Source organism: Podarcis liolepis, assembly GCF_965112155.1.
Source record: "Podarcis liolepis genome assembly, chromosome: Z".
NCBI lineage: Eukaryota > Metazoa > Chordata > Lepidosauria > Squamata > Lacertidae > Podarcis > Podarcis liolepis.
The window spans coordinates 26,385,485-26,405,282 of NC_139570.1; the positions used below are offsets into that span (position 1 = coordinate 26,385,485).

The following is a 19,798-nucleotide window of genomic DNA, read 5'->3' on the forward strand; positions in this document are numbered from 1 at the left end:
TTGCATCTAGAATGAACCTTGCCCTGCCCTGGCCCCTGGATCTCTCCTCATCACAGAGCAAGTGGCCTACATTCAAGTATTTTTGTCATAGAGAAGAGTAGGGAACATCAGTCCTAGGGGGTGTATGTAGACCTCTATTCATCCCTTAGGGCTCTTCCCCATGCCACCTCCCTCAATCTTCTCTGCTCTGTGCTCTACTTAAGTGAGAGCTTTTGCCTGGCTGGAATCTGTCACTGAACCTTTGTAATGCCTCCTGCTTGCTGGGATAAAGAGATGTGAGTGTGCAGAACCTCTGCCTTTTGCCTGGCTGTGCAGAGGTAAGTGCCTACATTGCTCTGCCTACTTTTCCCTCTGGCCCCACCCACCTTAGGCAGGACCTCAGGTTTTCCCCACTCCTGTCATACACAACGGGTGGATTAAGGCAAGAATCTATTTCATAGAATATTAAGAGTTGAAGGGAGGCTTCTAGGCTGTCCAGATTAACCTCCTGGAGCCACTGCTGGAATTGTAGCTAAAGATGGATTTGTGATGGACCTTTAGCCAGTTCATTAACTTTGTATTTCAGGTGTCACAAGACTCTTTGGAGGGTTTTTTGCCATAGCAGACCAGCAGGGAATTTCAGACCTCTGGAATCTCATTAACTTTGAAAGGGAACATCTAGGGAATGTAACTGATATCTTAATATCTGTTGATGGCTGAGATCTGCAGGTCCAGGACATCTTGCTGGAACTCAATTCTGGCCCCTCTCAGGTGGACACCATTATCATTTTAAAAGAACAAGGGAGGTGTTCATGGTGAGTTCCAGCACCTCTTTTTCTAGAAAAATAGCACCATGCAGGTCTATTGTGTGCTAAGAAATACATTAAAAGAATATGTATGTTTTCACATCAGCAGAGGATGAAATAGAAGACAACTTGTGTAAAATAAACCAATTGCAGCAGAAAGGAAAATATCAGATGAAAACCTGAGTGAATGTCAAAATCAATTAAGGCCCTTTTGTACATCCCTTCTGTGAACCCCAAATGCTGATTCGCATCATGATCTTCAGAAGGAAAAAGAAGTCCATCTTCCACAGCAAAAGATGAGCAGGTGTCACTGGATAAGGAATGCATTCACTTCTGCACTAGGTCCAGACAAGTCTTCATCAGCCTGGTTCCCTCCTGATATTTTGGACTACAATTCTCCTTATTGAGGGTCACTAATTAATGCTGACTTCTTTTTTCTTCACTGTTTCCTCAAAGCACCCTCCCCAAGAGCCTGTGTCCTTGCATGTCCTTAGGTGTTTACAGAAAGCTCAGGATGCTGAGTAGGAGAAGCTCATTTCACTCAGCATATGGCAAGGTTTATAGCACAAGGAAGCCTCTAATAAGCTTAAAGCAAATGAATGAATAGCACTTACTTATTCTATTGTTTCTACAGCACTAATGCTCATACAACAGCATAGGTGAGCCAGTGTGGAGGAAATGCATTTATATATTTAGTCATGTTCGTGTGTGTGTGTTTTACTCCATCTTCAATCAAGCAAACCTTCCTTCTCCCTTTCTCCTTGGAGGGGGTAAAATCTGTTCAACATCTCTGCCAAGCTGCTAGGCTTTCCATAATGAACATTTTATTGTTGCTTTAATTGAGTCACTGTTGTTTCTGCTTGGATTTTACAAATGGAATTTTATGGAACTAAATTGCATATATTTTAAATCACTTCTACTTGTAAATTTTCTTGAACAGGGAGTCGATGGATCAAGGCAATCAATCAATCAGCACATGGTACTAGAATACCCTAATGGTATGCAAATTGTCAGTTCAGGAGAACTGGGAATCAAGTGGATTGGTGAGAATGAGTGACAAAAATACCCTTGAAGGGGAGTGGGAAATATGTGTCAACTTTCCCCCGCCCACCCAATGATATTTACAGCAGAGACGTAATCCTATCCACGGACCATATGCAACACCATTCAAGATGCTGAAATTCTTTTACTACTCAGTGCAATACCAGAAGTGTAACAGGCAAGTCTGGCTTTGACAACTTTAAGTGGCTGTACCGCGATTCAAGAAACACACCCTGAATATTAATTGCAATGCCATAAACATTATGCTTCTGAGTACCAGTTGCTGAGAATCACAGGTGAGAAGAGTGCTGCTGTGTTCAGATTCTGTTTGTGGGCTTATGATGTAGGCATCTGGTTGGACATTGTGAAAACAGGATGTTGGACTACAGTGGTACCTTGGGTTACAAACACCTCAGGTTATAAACACTTCAGGTTACAGACTCCGCTAACCCAGAAGTAGTACCTCGGGTTAAGAACTTTACTTCAGGATGAGAACAGAAATCACACGCCGGCGGTGCGGCAGCAGCAGGAGGCCCCATTAGCTAAAGTGGTACCTCAAGTTAAGAACGGTTTCAGGTTAAGAACGGACCTCCGGAATGAATTAAGTTTGTAACCAGAGGTACCACTATATATGGACCATTGGCTGATCCAGCAGGGCTCCCTATTTGCTTTGTTTTGTTCCTAGCTTGTATGTAGCTAACCACTCAGACAACCAGACTGCTTGTCTGGTGGTGAAGAAGAAGAAGAAGAAGAAGAAGAAGAAGAAGAAGAAGAAGAAGAAGAAGAAGGTTATTATTTATACCCTGTCCATCTGGCTAGGTTTCCCCAGCCACGTTAAAAACTTCCCGATACAGGGCTGCCTTCAGGTGTCTTCAAAAAGTTGTGTAGTTCTTAATCTCCTTGACATCTGATGGGAGGGTGTTGCACAGGGAGGGCGCTCCCAAGAGATATTACCAAAACTCCTCCACCCTCCACAAGCTCAGAAATCTGAGTCTTGGGGGACTGTGACACTTACCTCCAATACAAGGCAAATGTATTTGGTTGTCTTAGATATCAACTGAAAACCAGTTCCCCACTACATGAATGATCCTACCTGACGTCTTTTTGTACATCTATGATGAGGAGAACATTTCTTAACGTTCAATTCTGCTATTATTATTATTAGTAGTAGTAGTAACAAACCACCATCCCACATTACATCCAAACTTGGGAGAAGCTGCAATCAACCTGTAGCATGTTCTGAAATCACTGTTTAAGCAAATCACTTATTCCTGAGTTTGGAGGTAACGGAAAACTATGGTTTGCTTAAAAGTGGAAGTTAAAGTTTCTGATCTCCTTCTGGTGGTTTTTAAGAGAGGAGTGGGAGGGATCATGCAAACCATTCTATCACAGGTCCATTTGCAATATCATGGTTGCCTATTAGGTCTGAATTGGCTCTGTGACTCTGGAATGATTGTCCAGCTTGTATTTCTATTCAAGTCAGAGGAGAATTCTGTTCCTTTTTCTCTCCGCTTGATTTTTATGTTGTGAACTGCCTGTTTGGTTGAAGGATGGTATACAAATGAATGAATGAATGGAGAAGCACCAGCTGGATGGGAAGGAAGGAGAGCAGAGAGTTAGAAGATAATGGCTGGGAGGAATTAGAGCTTATTAAATCTTGGCTGGGGAAATGGCTCATCTTAATGAAATCTGATTTGAGCCTGGCAGAACTCAAAACATTACTACTATTGGGTTGGTGCTAGACTGCCTCCAGACCACTCTCAACCTAATTCTGCCCCATGGGAGATGGAGGAGATGAAGAAAGAGCAGACCCGGGGTCTGCATCTTTTCTTAGGATTTTCGAGCTTTTGAAAGGGAAAAGCACACTCTGATTATGACATAGTTGCATACTTCCCTTTTAAACACTGATAGCACCTGTGCTCTATAACCAGATGTCTTTGTTGTGTTGTTTTTGATGCTTGCTAAAAATGCTTTTGTTTAGGCAAGGCAGACATTCTTAAACTCTCTTGATTTTATATATGCAGTAGAACCTCGGTTGTCGAACGTAATCTGTTCTGGAAGACCTTTCAACTTCCGAAACATTCGACAACTGAGTTGCAATGGGCGGTTGGCAATTTCAATGGAGAAAATGGAGAAGTGCGCTTCAGAAGCTGGTTGACATCCAAGACGCATTCAAAAACGGAAGCATTCACTTCCAGGTTTTCGGCATGATTTCGTGTTCCAAATCATTCAGCTTCAGAGACGCTTCAGAGACCGAGGTTCCACAGTATACTGAGAGTTTTATTATGTTTGCTCACCTGCTTGTTTTGATAGTCTGTAAATCCTATTGGTATTTTCCTGTAAACATTTTTTACTATTTTATATAAACCCGGTCCTTTTCTTCCTGGGGATACTGAACCTCCCCCCACCCACATATTAAAAGTGTGGTGCTTACTGTAACAACTTCATGGTGAGTGCCGTGTAAACCAATTGCAGACTTTTGTTTTATTTTATTAAGTAGCCTATAAATTTTGTTACATATGTAAAAGCGCTGAAAGTTCAAGAGTTTTTCAAAAAAGATTGAGAGACCACAGTTGCAGACTAACATTTCATGATAGCAAACCCATATTTCCCATGATGTATTACAGAGGTGGGAATCCAAGGCTCAGCTTTCACTTTACAGGAATTTACTATTTGAATGTGCTCCTCCAGGGCTCTTTATAGAAGCTGAGGCTGCTGAAGAGGCCAAAGATTATTCTTGCTGTGAATCCTGGAAAACCTGCTCCCTGACTTGCAGGACTTTTCCCACCTGATCAGGGAAGGGAAGGCCTGGACTGACTCCAGCTACAAAAGCTGAGGCTGCTAAACAGACTCTTGGGCTGAGATTTGGGTGGGGGTGGGGATTGCTGCTGTAATTGATTTTAAATTTTTGTATCTTTATTTTAGATGTTATGATTTATAAGGAAAAAAATCAATTTGGTTGTGTACTTTTTGATGTTTTACTCATTGGTTATGACTACTTTTGTTATATTTCTAATTATGTATTTTTTCATGTGGTAAGCTGCATTGAGCATGGCTTTAACCATGGAAAGGCCGCATACCTATAAAATTATGTATGTATATATCCGGTGCTATTTTTCTAGAAAAATAGGTACTGGAACTCACCATGAACACCCCACACCGCATTCTGAGAGGTGCCAGAACTTAGTTCCAACTCAGCCAACTCCTAGGGGACAAAGTCCCTTTGCCCTCACCCCCCCGTAAAATAATTGAGGGCCCCAAAAGTTTATAGGTATTGCCATTCAAATGGTGCATGTGCCACACCTTGTGATCAGTTATGCGGGACGGGGCTTACCTGCCCCCCTCCAACATTTTATTCAAACTGGCATCCTTGGTTCCGGTGAGTTCTGTTCAAAAAGAAACCTGTATGTATATGGCCCCCCAGACTCTCCGTGGGCCGCACCCCTCATCAGTCCTGCTTTGTGCCCTCCTCACACACTTTTGCACACCTATAGTGTGTCCGAGAACCGTAGTGATACCGCTTTCTTTCCTGGATGGAGCAATGTGTGTGACTGTAGAAGCCTGTGGTTTGTGGGTAGGCTTAGAAAAGTAAGAGCCACCATGGGTACTTGCCCCTCAAAATGGCTGCCTATGAGGGAAAGAAGCCCTCTGGAGGAAAAGGTGTTAGTAGAGTCACTTAAATAACAGAAACAGAGTCAAAAGAGAGAAAGAAACGCTGATAACACTTTGCTGAGGAAAACCAAACATAAACTATATAACTGGAGGAGACATATAGAGAGGGCTTTTGTCTTTCTTACTTCAGGCCTCATACATAGCAGGGAGAAACTCAACCAAACATGCAGATCAAGAACTCATTCATCAATCAGAGCACATGCTACCTCAGCAGCAAACATAATGGTACTCTGCTTGGTTGCTAAGCAACACCTCTACCTGCCCCCCTCTTCACTTGTGAATACTAACAGAATTAACCCTTTAGTTGTATATGGAATGATCTCTGCTGATGCAGCTCCAACAAAAGGCAGACATCAGGGAGCTACAGACAATCTCACCTCATGACACATATAACTGCAAGCGTGTGTGTTTGCCTCATGCACAGATTACTTTCACCTCCTGTAATAAAAATACATATTTTACACCTCAAACATGTTGCTTGCAAACTTCAAAAAAGCATCAGATTCTGCATTGGCAATCAGTTGGATATGAACACTTCGTGTTGAGGCCATTTTGAAATTCAGCCATGAAAACTCATTTGAATGAATACTCTCCAGAGGGCAACGGCCAATTTCTCTGACTGTCAGCTGAGCTCTCTCCCATCATCCATTATGTGCGATACTTGGATTGCATTTCTCAGCTTTCCACTTTATAGGGATTTACAATTTGAGTGGGAATTACACATGTTTAGAACCCATTTGGAATTTCTATACATCTGCCCTTTCCTCTGTCACCTGAACTTTAAATCAACCCACATAAGAAGGCTCTGAAAACCCCTAAAATATTGAGGTTTGAAATATTTCAAGCTTTGTCTTTCCTAGAGCCTCTGTCCTTGTTTGTACAAATCAATCAGACCCTCCAGGGACAGCTGCTAGCATAACAAATAATATAATATCTGCACAGCAGGGAGGGCATCCCCCCTGAGGGGGCACGGCTGTATCCTTTTCAGAATGACGCAAGCTGTTAGAAAGGGGGGCACCATACCACGCTGAAGCTAATTCAGCTAATATTTCTGGATTCTAGAAGTGTGTCTAGATAAAAAAGGGAATGTTTTGTGAATATGCTGGCTTTTAGAAAAGTGGTGTCCCTAATAATATACTATAGAAACAAAGGAGAACAGAAGTCAGATTCTGTGATATTTTGGAGAGACCACCAGCACTGCTTCCTATATAGACAATGCCACATGTGACTATAATTGCATCAATGCAATTAGGATGTATGCTTTTGTTATGTAAATGGCATGTGTGGGGAAGCCTCTGGACTGTGGGGATGAGCAGTTTCAGTCTCTCTCTCTCTCTCTCTCTCTCTCTCTCTCTCTCTCTCTCTGCCATGATCCAAACAAAAATACCTCTCTATTTGCATTTCAAGGGAAGTCTGCAAACAGCTTTGGGGAGCTGCACAAGTCCATGAAAGGATGAGAAGAAGTTGAACGCCCCACTTATGACCTATAACGCCTGTTCAGGTTATCCTATTTGCATAACCAAACAAATGTGCATCCACACAAAATTAACATCAGATCAAATTGAGCCCTAAGCTACAGACCTATTTACATGCCTGCCTTGTTTGTCCATCAAAGGGGAAATGCATGGGAACAATGTGCCTAAAGTCCATACAATTTACACCTGAATTTTCACATGCATGTTTTTCCCCCCTTTAAATTAATCAAAACCAAGATGGAATAGACCTATGATTGAAGACATGCAAAATTGACAGATAATAGAAATTGGCTCGTCCACCCATCCCTACTGCTTGGCTACAGTTCAGTTTGAATTGTCTTAAGAAAAATTAACTCATCATCTTAAGGTTTTGAAGGGGAGTACTAAGCCAATGGACTTTGCTGCCTATTGGAGGGCACTTGTGGTGCACATGAGCAAACAACATATGAAGCCACTTATCCCAGTGAAGTATGACTTTATTTGGCAATACCTATGGCATATGACTTTGCTTGACTGATAGATCCATATATTGCCCCCTTCACCAGACCCCACTTCTGTTAAGTGCCAACTTGGCTCTGCCTAGAGCCATGGGTGGCATGCAGCGTGCCTGGCCCTGGCACCGAAACTTGTGGATGCCTGGCCCCTTCATGGGAAATTTCGTGGGTGCTCGGGCACCCCAGGGAGTTGGCATCTATGCTGCTTAACAAGATGACAGTCCTCCTTTTCACTGGCTTCCTTATGCCTCCCTCTCTGCTATCTGCTTACACATTGATTTTCCACAAAGTCATTCCAGTGGCTGCTTTATTGGATTTTGGTTTTTTAATTCACTGTGTTTAGCATTATTGTCGTATGATTTACTAGTTCTGTTGTCCTTTTTAAGGTTTCAGTAATAAAATGTGTCAGTCATAAAATGAATGAATGAATGGACTCTGTTCAGTTGCTACTAGACCACAACCTGTAGATCCAACATAGAGAACCTCTGGCCAACAGACCTATCACAGCCCACCAGACCTGTTAACCAAGCCCATGCATTTCGCCTGAGGCACATCCCCTCCCCTCCCCCTTCTCCACTTCTCCCATTCTACAGTGAGTTGGCAAAGCAGACCACAGACCTCTTTCACTTGAGGGATTCAGTCTTCAGGAGAAAAAAAGTTCCCCAACCTTGTTGTAGATTCTGCCTACAATTTATAACGTTACAGGGTGGAGACAGATGAAGCTTCTCACTTTGTTCATCTTCATGGACAACTGCATATTCCTGCATTGCAGGGGGGTTGGACTAGATGATCTTCAGAGTCCCTTCCAACTCTACAATTCCATGATCCTTCCATACACCCTCCCACCCTGCTCATCATGAGGTGAAACTGAGATCTGGTTTGTCTACAGGAAGCAGGAGGTACAAAAGGGCAAGTGGAAGGATCAGATGGGAGATGCAGCAGCTCCACCATTGCCCATTGCACTGGCATTTTGAAACCATTTAGTTTGGGACAAGGTAGCCTAATAAACCAATGTGCAAGGACAGTCAACCCTACTCTGGAAAGGACTTCATTTTCCTTATGGAAGCCTGTTTTCTTCTAGCATTCCTGATGCATGAACCTTGCCTCAAACCATGAGCAAGAAAGTCACTCCCTAAAATGAAATGCATTGTGCTATAACTACTACATCAGGTGCAAATGCTGGCAATATATCATAGATCATAGCCCATTAATGTCTATTTTCATTTCTAGCTGGCCTTCAGCAAACTCAAGGAAGCACGGCTGCTCACTCTGCTGCCGACAGCCCTTTCAGGCATTAAATATAGTATTGGCATTCACATTCCCAGAGTCATAGCAGAATTATTTCACTGAGTTCTCTATAACTACCTATGCCATTCTAGCACCCTCCAGATGTTTTGGAGTTGTAGTCCAGAATATCTGGAGGGCACCAGGATGACAAACGGGCCTAGTCATTCTGGGCATTCTGTAGCCCTACTGTCAAGTCTTATAACACCTTTTACAAAGTCTGCATGCAGAACATAAGATTTTACCTAGCAGTACAAATGTTGAACGTACTAGGTGCTATGTCAATTATGTTTCAAACTACAGTTTTACAGAACTTTCAGAGAAACCAGATTATGCTTTACTTTGATCCATCAAGCTCCATCTGAACTCTTCAGGAGACCAATGACTGTGAAACTGGCCAGAACATAAGAGTATTCAGAGGTTCTATTAAGGTGACCATTTTTGCACTGTCAAATGAGAGGGCAGAAAAAGCACATGTGTTTGCATAAAATTTGCATGTGCTGAATCGTAATTACAAGTGTAAATTTAGAAATAGTGATTATAATTTAAGCAGAAGTACAGTACATAGGAGGGGAGATTGAGATCAGGTGACCTATAGGCTTTCTCAGTCTGCTCTCCAGGTATTAATGATTGATGGGTAACTTCAAAGCTCCTGTTCTCTATTCTTTGCTTCTACATATTTATTCTTAAACCTGACTTGGAGTAGGCAGTCCTTCAAATAAGGACACCTTCAGATAGAGTTGAATCTGATGCTTCACCCACTTTTGCCTCTGGCCACACCCACCACTTCCATGTGATCCCCAAAAGTTTCCCCAGGAGAGAATGTGATCCTCGGGCTGAAAAGGTTTCCTTACCCTCAGAGTAAAGGCATCTGTCTCTTCCCACTCAGATGCCAACTGGGGTGCTGAACATAGAATTATTGTACAGTCGAACCTTGGATCCCAAATGCCTTGCGTGTCAAATGTTTTGGCTCCCGAACACCGCAAACCTGGAAGTGAGTGTTCTGGTTTGCGAATGTTCTTCGGAACCCGAACGTCCGACGCGGCTTCTGCAGCTTCTGATTGGCTGCAGGAGCTTCCTGCAACCAATCGGAAGCCATGCCTTGGTTTCCAAACTTTTTGGAAGTCAAACGGACTTACAGAATGGATTCCATTTGACTTCCGAGGTACGACTGTAATCTCAACCAAAGCCAATGGTCTTCTGCTTCTGGACCAGCCCCTACTCCATAAACTGCCCACCTGAAAGGTTTCTGTAATGTGGCTCTTGTTCTGAAACAGCTTCTCCACCCCTAAAATAGAGGACTGTCCCCTGTAAAGCAGGACCAAGACACCCCAAGTCTGATTTGGGCCATCCTAAAAAGTAGCTACTGATAAACTTCCCTCCTCCATTAATGTATCTAATCCCTTTTAGAGTATTATTAGCTAGTGATCAGCATCACATATTTTGTAGCAGGAAATCCCTTCATTATAGAATCCTTTGCCACTAGGTGCAAAACCTTGTTCAGCAACTATTGTTTTTTGGGGGTGGGGGCCATATTTGGAACCAAACATTTCTCAATATTAGCTCCACCTATTGACACACCTCCACGCATGGTGACACAAGCACAGGGCTCTAACCCTCTTTCTGCTCATGTGAACAGTAATAGAGGTTCCGGTTCCTGCATTTGAGGGGGTTGGACTAGTTGGCCCTTGGGGTCCCTTCCAACTCTACAATTCTATGAGGCTTTGACAAAGCTTTTTGTATTTCAGTAGATCCAGGCAAAGTGCTGTTAGAAAGCAGGGTGTGTGCTTAATGAAGGGCTGTGTTTTGGGACTGGATTGAATTCCTCTGGACCTGTGCCTGGAGTAACCAAGAGAGGCAAATCAGTTTGCCAGATTTCCCAAGCACATCATAGGGGTATCTGCACATTGCATTCAATGAGTGTACAGTCTATGTACCTGTTCAACAAATATTTGAATTGTATATTCCTACACATGTAACATTAAGTGTATGGGCATTCTGTGTGTTACACAATAGATGAACTGTACAAATAAATAAGAATACACATTTGTACGTGTGTAGAGAGGCAGCTTGTACCTGTGCACGATATATAATGTGTGAACAACTCATTGCATTTAAATACCAGGAAAGATAAGTGAAATGTAGACATTTAAGTGGTGTTCACATGTTACATTCAACAAATGTACAGTTTGTGGACCTGTGCTCAGAATAGTTGAACTGTACAAATCAACATGCAATCATTCTTTCATACAAACCTGTGTAATCTTAGCTTGCACCTACACCCAGTGTAATATATTTGACTGATTTAACAAAATTTATATATTACTTGATTGTGGTAAAGCCACTAAGCACTTGGAAATAAATATTAAAATTATTACAAATCAGTTCAAATCAATTAAAAACAATTAAAATTAATTAAAATTAATGGAAAAAGAGATTAAAGCACACCAACATCTATATGTCTGTATAGGCTTGTCTAAACAAATGAGTGATGTATGAACAAGCCTGTCATAGCCAAAGTATGGTATTCTGCATAAGCAGTACTTTTCAGAGATTGGAAATAAAAATTTGAATAATAGAATTGGAAGGAATCCTGAGGGTCATCTAGTCCAACCCCCTGCAATGCAGGAATCCTGCCCACAGCCATTCCTAGGCAGGCTCAAATCACCAGCCTCCGGTTTAGCTACACAACCTCCAGATTTCAAAAGGAGGTTATAGAAGAAGTAGTGAAGCTGCTGAAGAAAGCATATAGAGTTCTGCTAGAATGGGAAACAAAAGATGAGGAGGTCAAAGCAGTTCTGTTCAAATGGGCACAAGATATAGGGCACAATATACAATTTGAGGATTGGGAAAAGCTGTAGAAGGTGGACTTGAAATTTACAGATTGTTCTCTTTTGAAATAAAATTACATTAAAATGATGTATAGATGGTATATTACACCAGTACAGATGGCAAAAATGTACAAAACTGGGTCAAATATATGTTAGAAATGTAAAGAAAAAGAAGGTAACTTGTATCATATGTGGTGGGAATGTAGAGAAGTTAAAAAATTTTGGGAGATGATATATAATGAATTGAAAAAAAATGTTTAAAATGACATTTGTAAAGAAGCCAGAAGTGTTTTAGTTAGGGATTTTAGGACGAGACCTGCCAAGAAAAACAAATAATGATTGATAATTGTTTTGTTAAAATGGTTTAATAAAAATATTTTTTTAAAAATAAATAAATCACCAGCCTCCTGGTTACCAGCCAGATGCAGTGACCCTTTCTGCCACAATGCCCCCTGCGTGTGTGTATGCACTCGTGCATGTGGACAAATATGAATTATATAATTACAAGGGTAAAAAACTCATCCTGAACTTGTTTGAGGGTATTGTTCCATTGTAACTCTAGCAGCAAATCCATATTGTCTCCTCCACCCACCCAAAATCCCATATGAGTTTTTAGTAGTAAATCCTTGTGGCTTTAGGATTATGATTTTAATTATCTCAGTAGTGTCTTCAGTATACATGGGACTTTACTGAGTAGCAACGCAAACACATCAGCTCCCTGCCCCAAGTAGATTCCAATTTGATTTCGCTAGAAAATATGGGGGGGGGGAGGATCAAGTGAATCATAGAATCATAAAGTTGGAAGGGAAGAGAAGAAAAGACAGATAAGGCACAGGTAACAAAGATAGAGGGGAACAACTGCAGTGGCTTTGCTCCAGCTATTTTCAAACTTCATTATCCCCACTCCTCTCAAAGACACACAAATGTACATGTACAGTTGAGTTTATTCTCTTTCTTTCTTTTTCTGTAGTGCAAAGATGTTGCTTCCTAAGAGAGGAAGGCAGAGCAGGAGTCATATGTGTTAACAAAAAGCCAGGAGGCAAGGTGAATGGGGAAAACACTTGGATTTCTGCTTTAAAGATGGAACTCAGGTGCTGAAACAAAGCATGAAGACTTACAGCAGGCTCAGTAGCATCAGCAGCCACCGCAACTGAATGTTGCCCCCTTCATGTTCAATGCACATCAGTTTCCTGCCCATGGCAAAATGGTAACAAAGCAGGCCTGGTTGATTGCTGACACCATGATGTCATTATTGGAAATCCTAGCTTCAGGGACAGCATTTCCATGGGATGACATCATTCAAGATGGCAACTCACTGGCTTAAAGACAAGTGGCAGAGTACCTCTGCAACTTAAGAGTACATGGAAATGTTGCCTGAGAGGGATGAGAAGCAACATGGGATTTAACCTTTGCATCTCCAGGCACACAATGAGCAGAAATCTATTTGTGCATCCACCTTGACAAACAAAAAAGGTAGCAGCTGTAGACACAGATATCCAGAATCTCCACCTTTAGAAAGGACTGGTACCATACAATCAAGGCTTTTAAAGATGCTTATTTAGATATACATACTAGGAAAAAACCTTTCATTTGCCTCTCAGATATACCGTGGAGAGTGGCGATCTTTTTTTAAAAAAAGGATGACTCCTCACTTTATCACAAAATACGACTCTCTGCAGGAATCTCCAAACTCGCCATGGAACGCTGTGAGAAATATTAGACATGCCAGACTCTGCTGCATCACCATGCCTGAATTCCCTCTTTTAGTCCATCTCTCTATCCATTCCTGCCTCCTTTTAACAGGAATAGCACTGCAAACATTCCTCCTCCGCCCCCTTTCACACTCCAACTGCCCCCTTTGACAGATCCACACCCACATCTGCTACACCTCTCTCACTTCAGCAGACACACCTTCCCCCTGGGGCATCTCCATGTAGCTTCCCTTCTGAGCTGCCACAGATGCACCTTACAGAGACACTGAACACAGTCGCCCCAAACAAAGGGACACACCCTGCAGTCACACTGATGCACATGGATGGCAAATCCTGTGGTTTTCACCCCCTCCAACCTTGTTCCCCCCACCCCACATGAAAAAACGTTTTGTAAAGCCACAGGTACTGGAAGCATGAGAAAGCTCAACTTGTATTATAAAACATTTTTTAAAAAATTGTTGCAGTAATGAGGAGCAATAAAAAAGCATCCTTTAGCACAAATGATAAACTAAAGATCACATCAGCAATGTGCTTTTCTAAATCATCCTAAATGATCTTACAAGTTTTAAGGCAATCTACTTTGGGTTTTTTGCATGACTCACAATGTGAGGTTTGGGCATTTGGAGTTGGTGACTTTGCATGCTGCAGACACTGAGTCACATTTACAGACCGGCGACTCCGCACAACTATGCCTGTATGCTCCGCACAACTATGTATGGCTACATAAATGCATGTATATACCTTGCAGAACATAAATGCATGCATATACCTTGCAGAACATAGTGCAAATTGTTCACATACACCCTACCGAGACACAGCTTCACCCAGACACACCCATGTGGAATAGTACTTTCCACAAATCCTCCAACCACATGGATACACATTCTTATTCACACTCGCTCCTACAGAAATCCTGGGCACACCCCCTTTAATACAAAGCAGAAGCACTGATGCATTGGGTACAAGGCGGCACGGAGAGTGATATTGCAGACATGGTCCTGAGGGAATACTCAGAACAGCCTTCTCCTTTCCACTCCAAATCAGCACACAGACAGACATAATTCCAAATGGCATAACACAAACACCATGCTTTCTAGTAATATTTCCAGCCCAAGAACATGCATCCTGCAAATATACTGGGTATGACTACTTATGTGCACACATGCTCTAAACACATACATGGTCCTTAATGCCCCTCCATATGATGGTAGTTGCCCTGTACACATACCACCCTCAGGCAACCTCACTAATGACCCACAGAAGGACATCCCTATGGACAGACTGAACATAATACCCAAAAGCCACAAACAGACAAAACCAACATACAAATTGTTATGCATATATTTGAATACCTGGCACATTTCCCCCTCCTTCCCCAAATGAACTCGACTTCAAATGCATATACATGCAAGCACACCCAAGCACAGACATAGTACAGAAACATGCCCACAATTTGTACAGAAATCATGCAAATATACTGTGCATTGAGGACCCCCCTGCCCAGAACATCATTTAAATGATGGGGAGAAAAGTCCTTATTAAACAACCAGTGGAGAACTTCTTGCTCCTTTTAATAGGCACTGTTTTTCTTCCCAGTCCCTGTAGGAACTGAGCACATGATTTGCATGTGTGTCCAGTCTTCTGTGAAGTGGTCTCAGGATGGGGGGCTGAAGGGAGACATCCACCTGAGACCATGGAAAGCTACCACTCATCAGATATTGGGCCAGATGATCAACAGTCTGGTATAAAGGCAGCTTCATGGGATCCATACCCAAGGTTCTGAATGAATTGTATTGCCATTCATGAAAAAGAACCCATGGATTAAATGCTGCTTCTTTTAACAATCCTGTGAACCAGGCCCTTGCCATTCATATACTGGATCATGACCCATGCTCCTCTAATGAGGGCTGAAGTAGTGGGACTCCTATGCGTTGCTTTCTAAGCTGATCATGCCTCTTCCACACACCCATGCCCTCCCTGCACCAGCAAGCAAGCATTGTTTCCTACTAATTACCTTCTTCCAGCTCATCCATGCTTCCAATCTTTCTGGTGCCATCGATGGTGTAAATGTAGCGAACTCCCTGAGGCAGGTTAATGTTATCAGACAGAGACCGAGTCAGGTCAGCAAGCAAGGCGTCAAAGCTTCGGAAGCGGTCTCCGGAAACAGCGTACACAATCCCCTTGAAGTAGCGGTCCCCGTTGCGGTAGAAGCGCACCTTCTTGGCTTTCTTCTCATTGCTCAGTGCTTGCAAGGTCCTGGTCCGGTAGAAGCTACAGTGGGCACTGTGAGTGGGGCTAGGCAGGCCATTCATACGGGAGCCTCGCATGTTTCTGGACGCCTTATCTCTTTCGTCAAAGTGTCCAAAATCAAGTTCCATAGCTCGGTGAGCCCTAGAGGTGTGAAGCTGAGGCAGAGGAGGAACAGGAGAAGGGAAAGATGCAAAGGGAGGAATTAAGTGAGTCAACCCAATAACTGGCAATTGGTGGTCCTGGATGTGGAAAGAAACCCACACTTTTGCTCTTATGTTTTACTTCCCCTGGAGTAACACCATAGAAGGTTTCTTCCTTGTATGTGGGGGTGTGGTTCAAGTGCCGGGAAGGGTGGGTGTACTCTAGGCAATACAATGGAGCAGACTTAGTAATAGGCAACCAATTGCATGGAGTTGGCCCCAGGGATTCTAAGGATCCCTTGCTATATCTGGCTTAGTAGGTGAGACTGGGACAGAAATGTCCAGGGTTGCCATTTCAGAATGCAAGCCATCCACAAACTACTAAAGACCAGTGAACAGAAGTTCACTGCAGTGTAGTTGGGGCTGCAGACTGAAGGCAGAAAAAAAGAACTTCGGCTGGTAGGTGGATACAAGGAAGTGACAGACTAAGCAACCCTGAGGGATTAAGCATCCCAAAGACTGAACCACCAGCTTCACTTGCATGGTTTTCAACATGCCCATTCACCGATGGGGTGACAAGCTGAATCACAGGGCTATGTCAAATGGGGGACTATAAATTGAAATGGCTGATAGACCAGAAAGACATCTAGCTAGGATCCAGACTTCTTTGTGACCAGTCCTTCATAGACCTCCTCTGATCTAGCTATCAGTTTCAGATAATAGAATCTGGGAGGCAGTGGGTGGGAATCCCTGACATTCAAATGGCATTGGAATAAGTTTATGTTAAATTGCAAGATTTCCCCCTGCACAGTTAATCTGCTGCATCATCTAATCAGGAAGAGGGGTTTTTTATCCCCTCCCCCACACGCCTTCCCTCTTAATGAAGCATTTTTAATTGCTGAAGGTATGTGCATCACACCACTACAAGCGCACCTTTCATTGTTCAGAGGCTGCGGCGTAGTACTACTATAGGAAGAGGGAGCGGACAAGAGAGTCAATTGAATTTCTGCAGCGGAGCGGAGAGGGGGGCGGGCGGAGGAATGACAGAAATAATCCCGAGCATGAACTAAGACACAAGAGAGTGTATCCTCTTGCAATGGAAAACTCCAAACCAGAAAGAAAGCTCTGGGTGACTGGAAACCTTATACCGCTACCATTTGGCTATGCAGGGCTATTAACATGCAGCTCACATCTTCTCATCACAGATTCACACAACAGAAATGGGATTAAAGCCCTAGACTCAGCAATCAGGTACAAATCCTGGAAAAAGCTGTTGCTTTCCTTCTGCCTCTCATCCGGCTAGCCAAGCCCTGTCCCTTCATTCATTCTCTTCCGTGCCGGTGACCTGTCTCTGACCCTATTGTCACTGTTGGGTAGCAAAAGGAGTTTCCATTCCCACTAGCCTATCTTCCTTTCTCCAAGTTTAAGAAAATGCTTCCCCCTGCCAGCACTTAAAGACTCTCACAGGTCTAGAAACGATGTTCTGAAAACAATGCAATCTCAGCACAACTTTTGCAGTCAAGAGATTTTTGTTGGGAGGCATTGTTCACTTGCAATGCGAGGTCTTTCTTTCCCCCTCTCTTGTGCATCTGGCATCTGTTACTTTCTGCCTGGGAAAGCGTAAGCTCTACTCACCGGTTTTTCAGCTCGCAGGGTGGAGATGCTAAGAGAGAGAAACCCAGCCACACTCTGTCTTTGTTGTCTGAGCTCCAAGCAAGAAATTCCTGCCAGTTTGGCTAGGACTCCTCCTAGGTCCTAGTGCCTTGAGTCACACACACACACACACACACACACACACACACACACACACACACCTTCTGCAAAGTATTTTTGTGTCAGTGGGCTTGCTGCTCATGATGGATTGACTCTCTAAAATTCTCCCTCTCCAAACTTAACAGAGGAAAGAGAGCATGATTCCAGATTGCATTTCCTTAAGCAGATGACGAGGGCTGAGTGAGCTACATCTTGACTGCATTGTTCACTATGTTCCAAGGCAAGCCTCCCATTGTCTCTACTTGTCCTAATGACCTTCCAGACCCAGCTGGAATCAGCCAACATTTGATTTATGCCACAGTGCTACGAATCTGCAGATGCAATGAAGGTGTTAAGTCTTGTAGGCTGAATTTCTGATTCCTGTTGAAAATCACACTTGCCTTGTGGACTAGGAGGGGGAGGTTGTGAGCAAATGATGGCATAAGCTGACGCTCCCCAGCCACACTCATGAACAGAATCTGCCCACAAGGCTGGGAACAAGGAGGCACTTTGTTGGAATGATTTTTAAAGACCACAACTCCATCCATTATAAACAATAGATCTGAAATGGGATGGCCTCCCCTGATTAAAAGCAGCCCCAAGCCCACAGTACAGCTAACTATTTAGGTTGCAAAGGCATGCCTTAGGCACCTGCCAGCAGCAGCACCTTTTAGAGCAGGCGTAGCAGCCAAAAGGGTGCCCAATCTAGTGATATTAGACTGTGACTCCCATCAGCTTTAGCGAGCATAGCCAATAGTCAGGAATGATGGATGTGGGAGTCCACAATTTCTGAAGGGTACCAATATTGATGACCCCTGTTTTAGGACAACCCATCCCTGTTTCTGAGTTCAATCCCTTACTATCAGCTCCTCTAAGCCACACCTCATTGAGATAAGCTTGCCCTCCTTACTTACTTCCACTTAGACCAGAGGTCAGCAAACTTTTTCAGCAGGGGGCCAGTCCACTATCCCTCAGACCATGTGGGGGGCCAGACTATATTTTGAAGGGGGGAGAATGAATGAATTCCTATGCCCCACAAATAACCCAGAGATGCATTTTAAATAAAATCACACATTCTACTCATGTAAAAACATGCTGATTCCTGGGATTTAGAAGGTGATTAGGCCAGATCTGGACCCCGAGCCTTAGTTTGCCTACTCATGACTTAGACCCTGTGGCATTGCATGGTTGCTAAGGTAAGTCCTCCATTCACTGCTTCCACCTGCCCCGCTCCAGGCCTCCATGTCCAGGAGTCCTTTTTACCAGCATTGAGTTCCAAGGACAGGGCCTTCTCTGTGGTAGCCTCTGTATCTCTGGAATGGCCTCTTCAGGGAAATTCACATGTTAAACTTTGGGGAAACATTCAAGAAGACCTGGATTCAGCCAGATTTATGCTTGTTTTATTTAATAACCGCTTTAGTTCCTCCTGTTATTTTATTGTTTTTGATGTTTAGTTTTTTACTGTCATCCTAAATTTTAATGTTGTACTCTAGCCTCAGCCTCAACCAGCACCACCATGCTGGCTGGAGCTGATGGGGGATGTAGTCCAAAACATCTGAAGGGCAACAGGTTGGGGCAGCTGCTGTACTGATTTCTTGAAGTCTGCTTTGAGTATATACCTTAAAACATGGGCTAGAATAATAGATTCATAAAATTGTAGAGTTGTAAGGGCCCCTACAGGTCATCTAGTCCAGGGGTCAGCAAACTTTTTCAGCAGGGGGCCGGTCCACTGTCCCTCAGACCTTGTGGAGGGCTGGACTATATTTTTTTGGGGGGGGGGAATGGATGAATTCCTATGCCCCACAAATAACCCAGAGATGCATTTTAAATAAAAGCACACATTCTACTCATGTTGAAACACGCTGATTCCCGGACCATCTGGATTTAGAAGGTGATTGGGCCGGATCCGGCCCCCCCCGGGCCTTAGTTTGCCTACTCATCATCTGGTCCAACAGTCTGCAATACAGGAATAATAAAATAATAATAAGAACAACCAAATTTCTTACTTTTACATCATGTTTTACATGATCTGGCAAATCCACTTGTGACCTACTAATTGCACTGAATTAATTGCATATCTCTGAAGAAATAAACCTGTACCCCATACACTGTCTGTTGCAGGCAGAAAAACCACAAGTGTCTTGCCCAACGGTGTGCTGAAGTGGGAGGGAAATGGTTACTCAGTCCCAACAGCTGTTCAGGAACCCCCATACCATGTCTTTGTTTGGGTACATGGGAGCGAATAGGAATTGCAAATGCATCCGGGGGAAAAGAGGCTGGGCTATTCTATGGGCAGTCCAGTGTTCTTTCAATTGGCTTCAGCCTTCATTGTGGACCCACCGCCAGTGGTGGACCTTGAGGT

The 19,798-nt window shown here is 43.3% G+C and overlaps 1 protein-coding gene across 2 annotated transcripts in view; it reads right to left on the minus strand.

Annotated features, from left to right (window-relative positions):
- Positions 1-17,452, minus strand: part of DCX (doublecortin) — a 123,487-nt gene extending 106,035 nt beyond the window's left edge. For both annotated transcript variants that reach the window (XM_083485302.1, XM_083485301.1), the window contains exons 1-2: positions 17,320-17,452; positions 15,309-15,699 (exon numbers count right to left, since the gene is read on the minus strand). In XM_083485302.1, coding sequence (XP_083341428.1) covers positions 15,309-15,672 — 364 coding nt within the window. In that variant the 5' untranslated portion in view covers positions 15,673-15,699; positions 17,320-17,452. The remainder of the gene's footprint in view (positions 1-15,308; positions 15,700-17,319) is intronic.
- Positions 17,453-19,798: the final 2,346 nt, after the last annotated feature.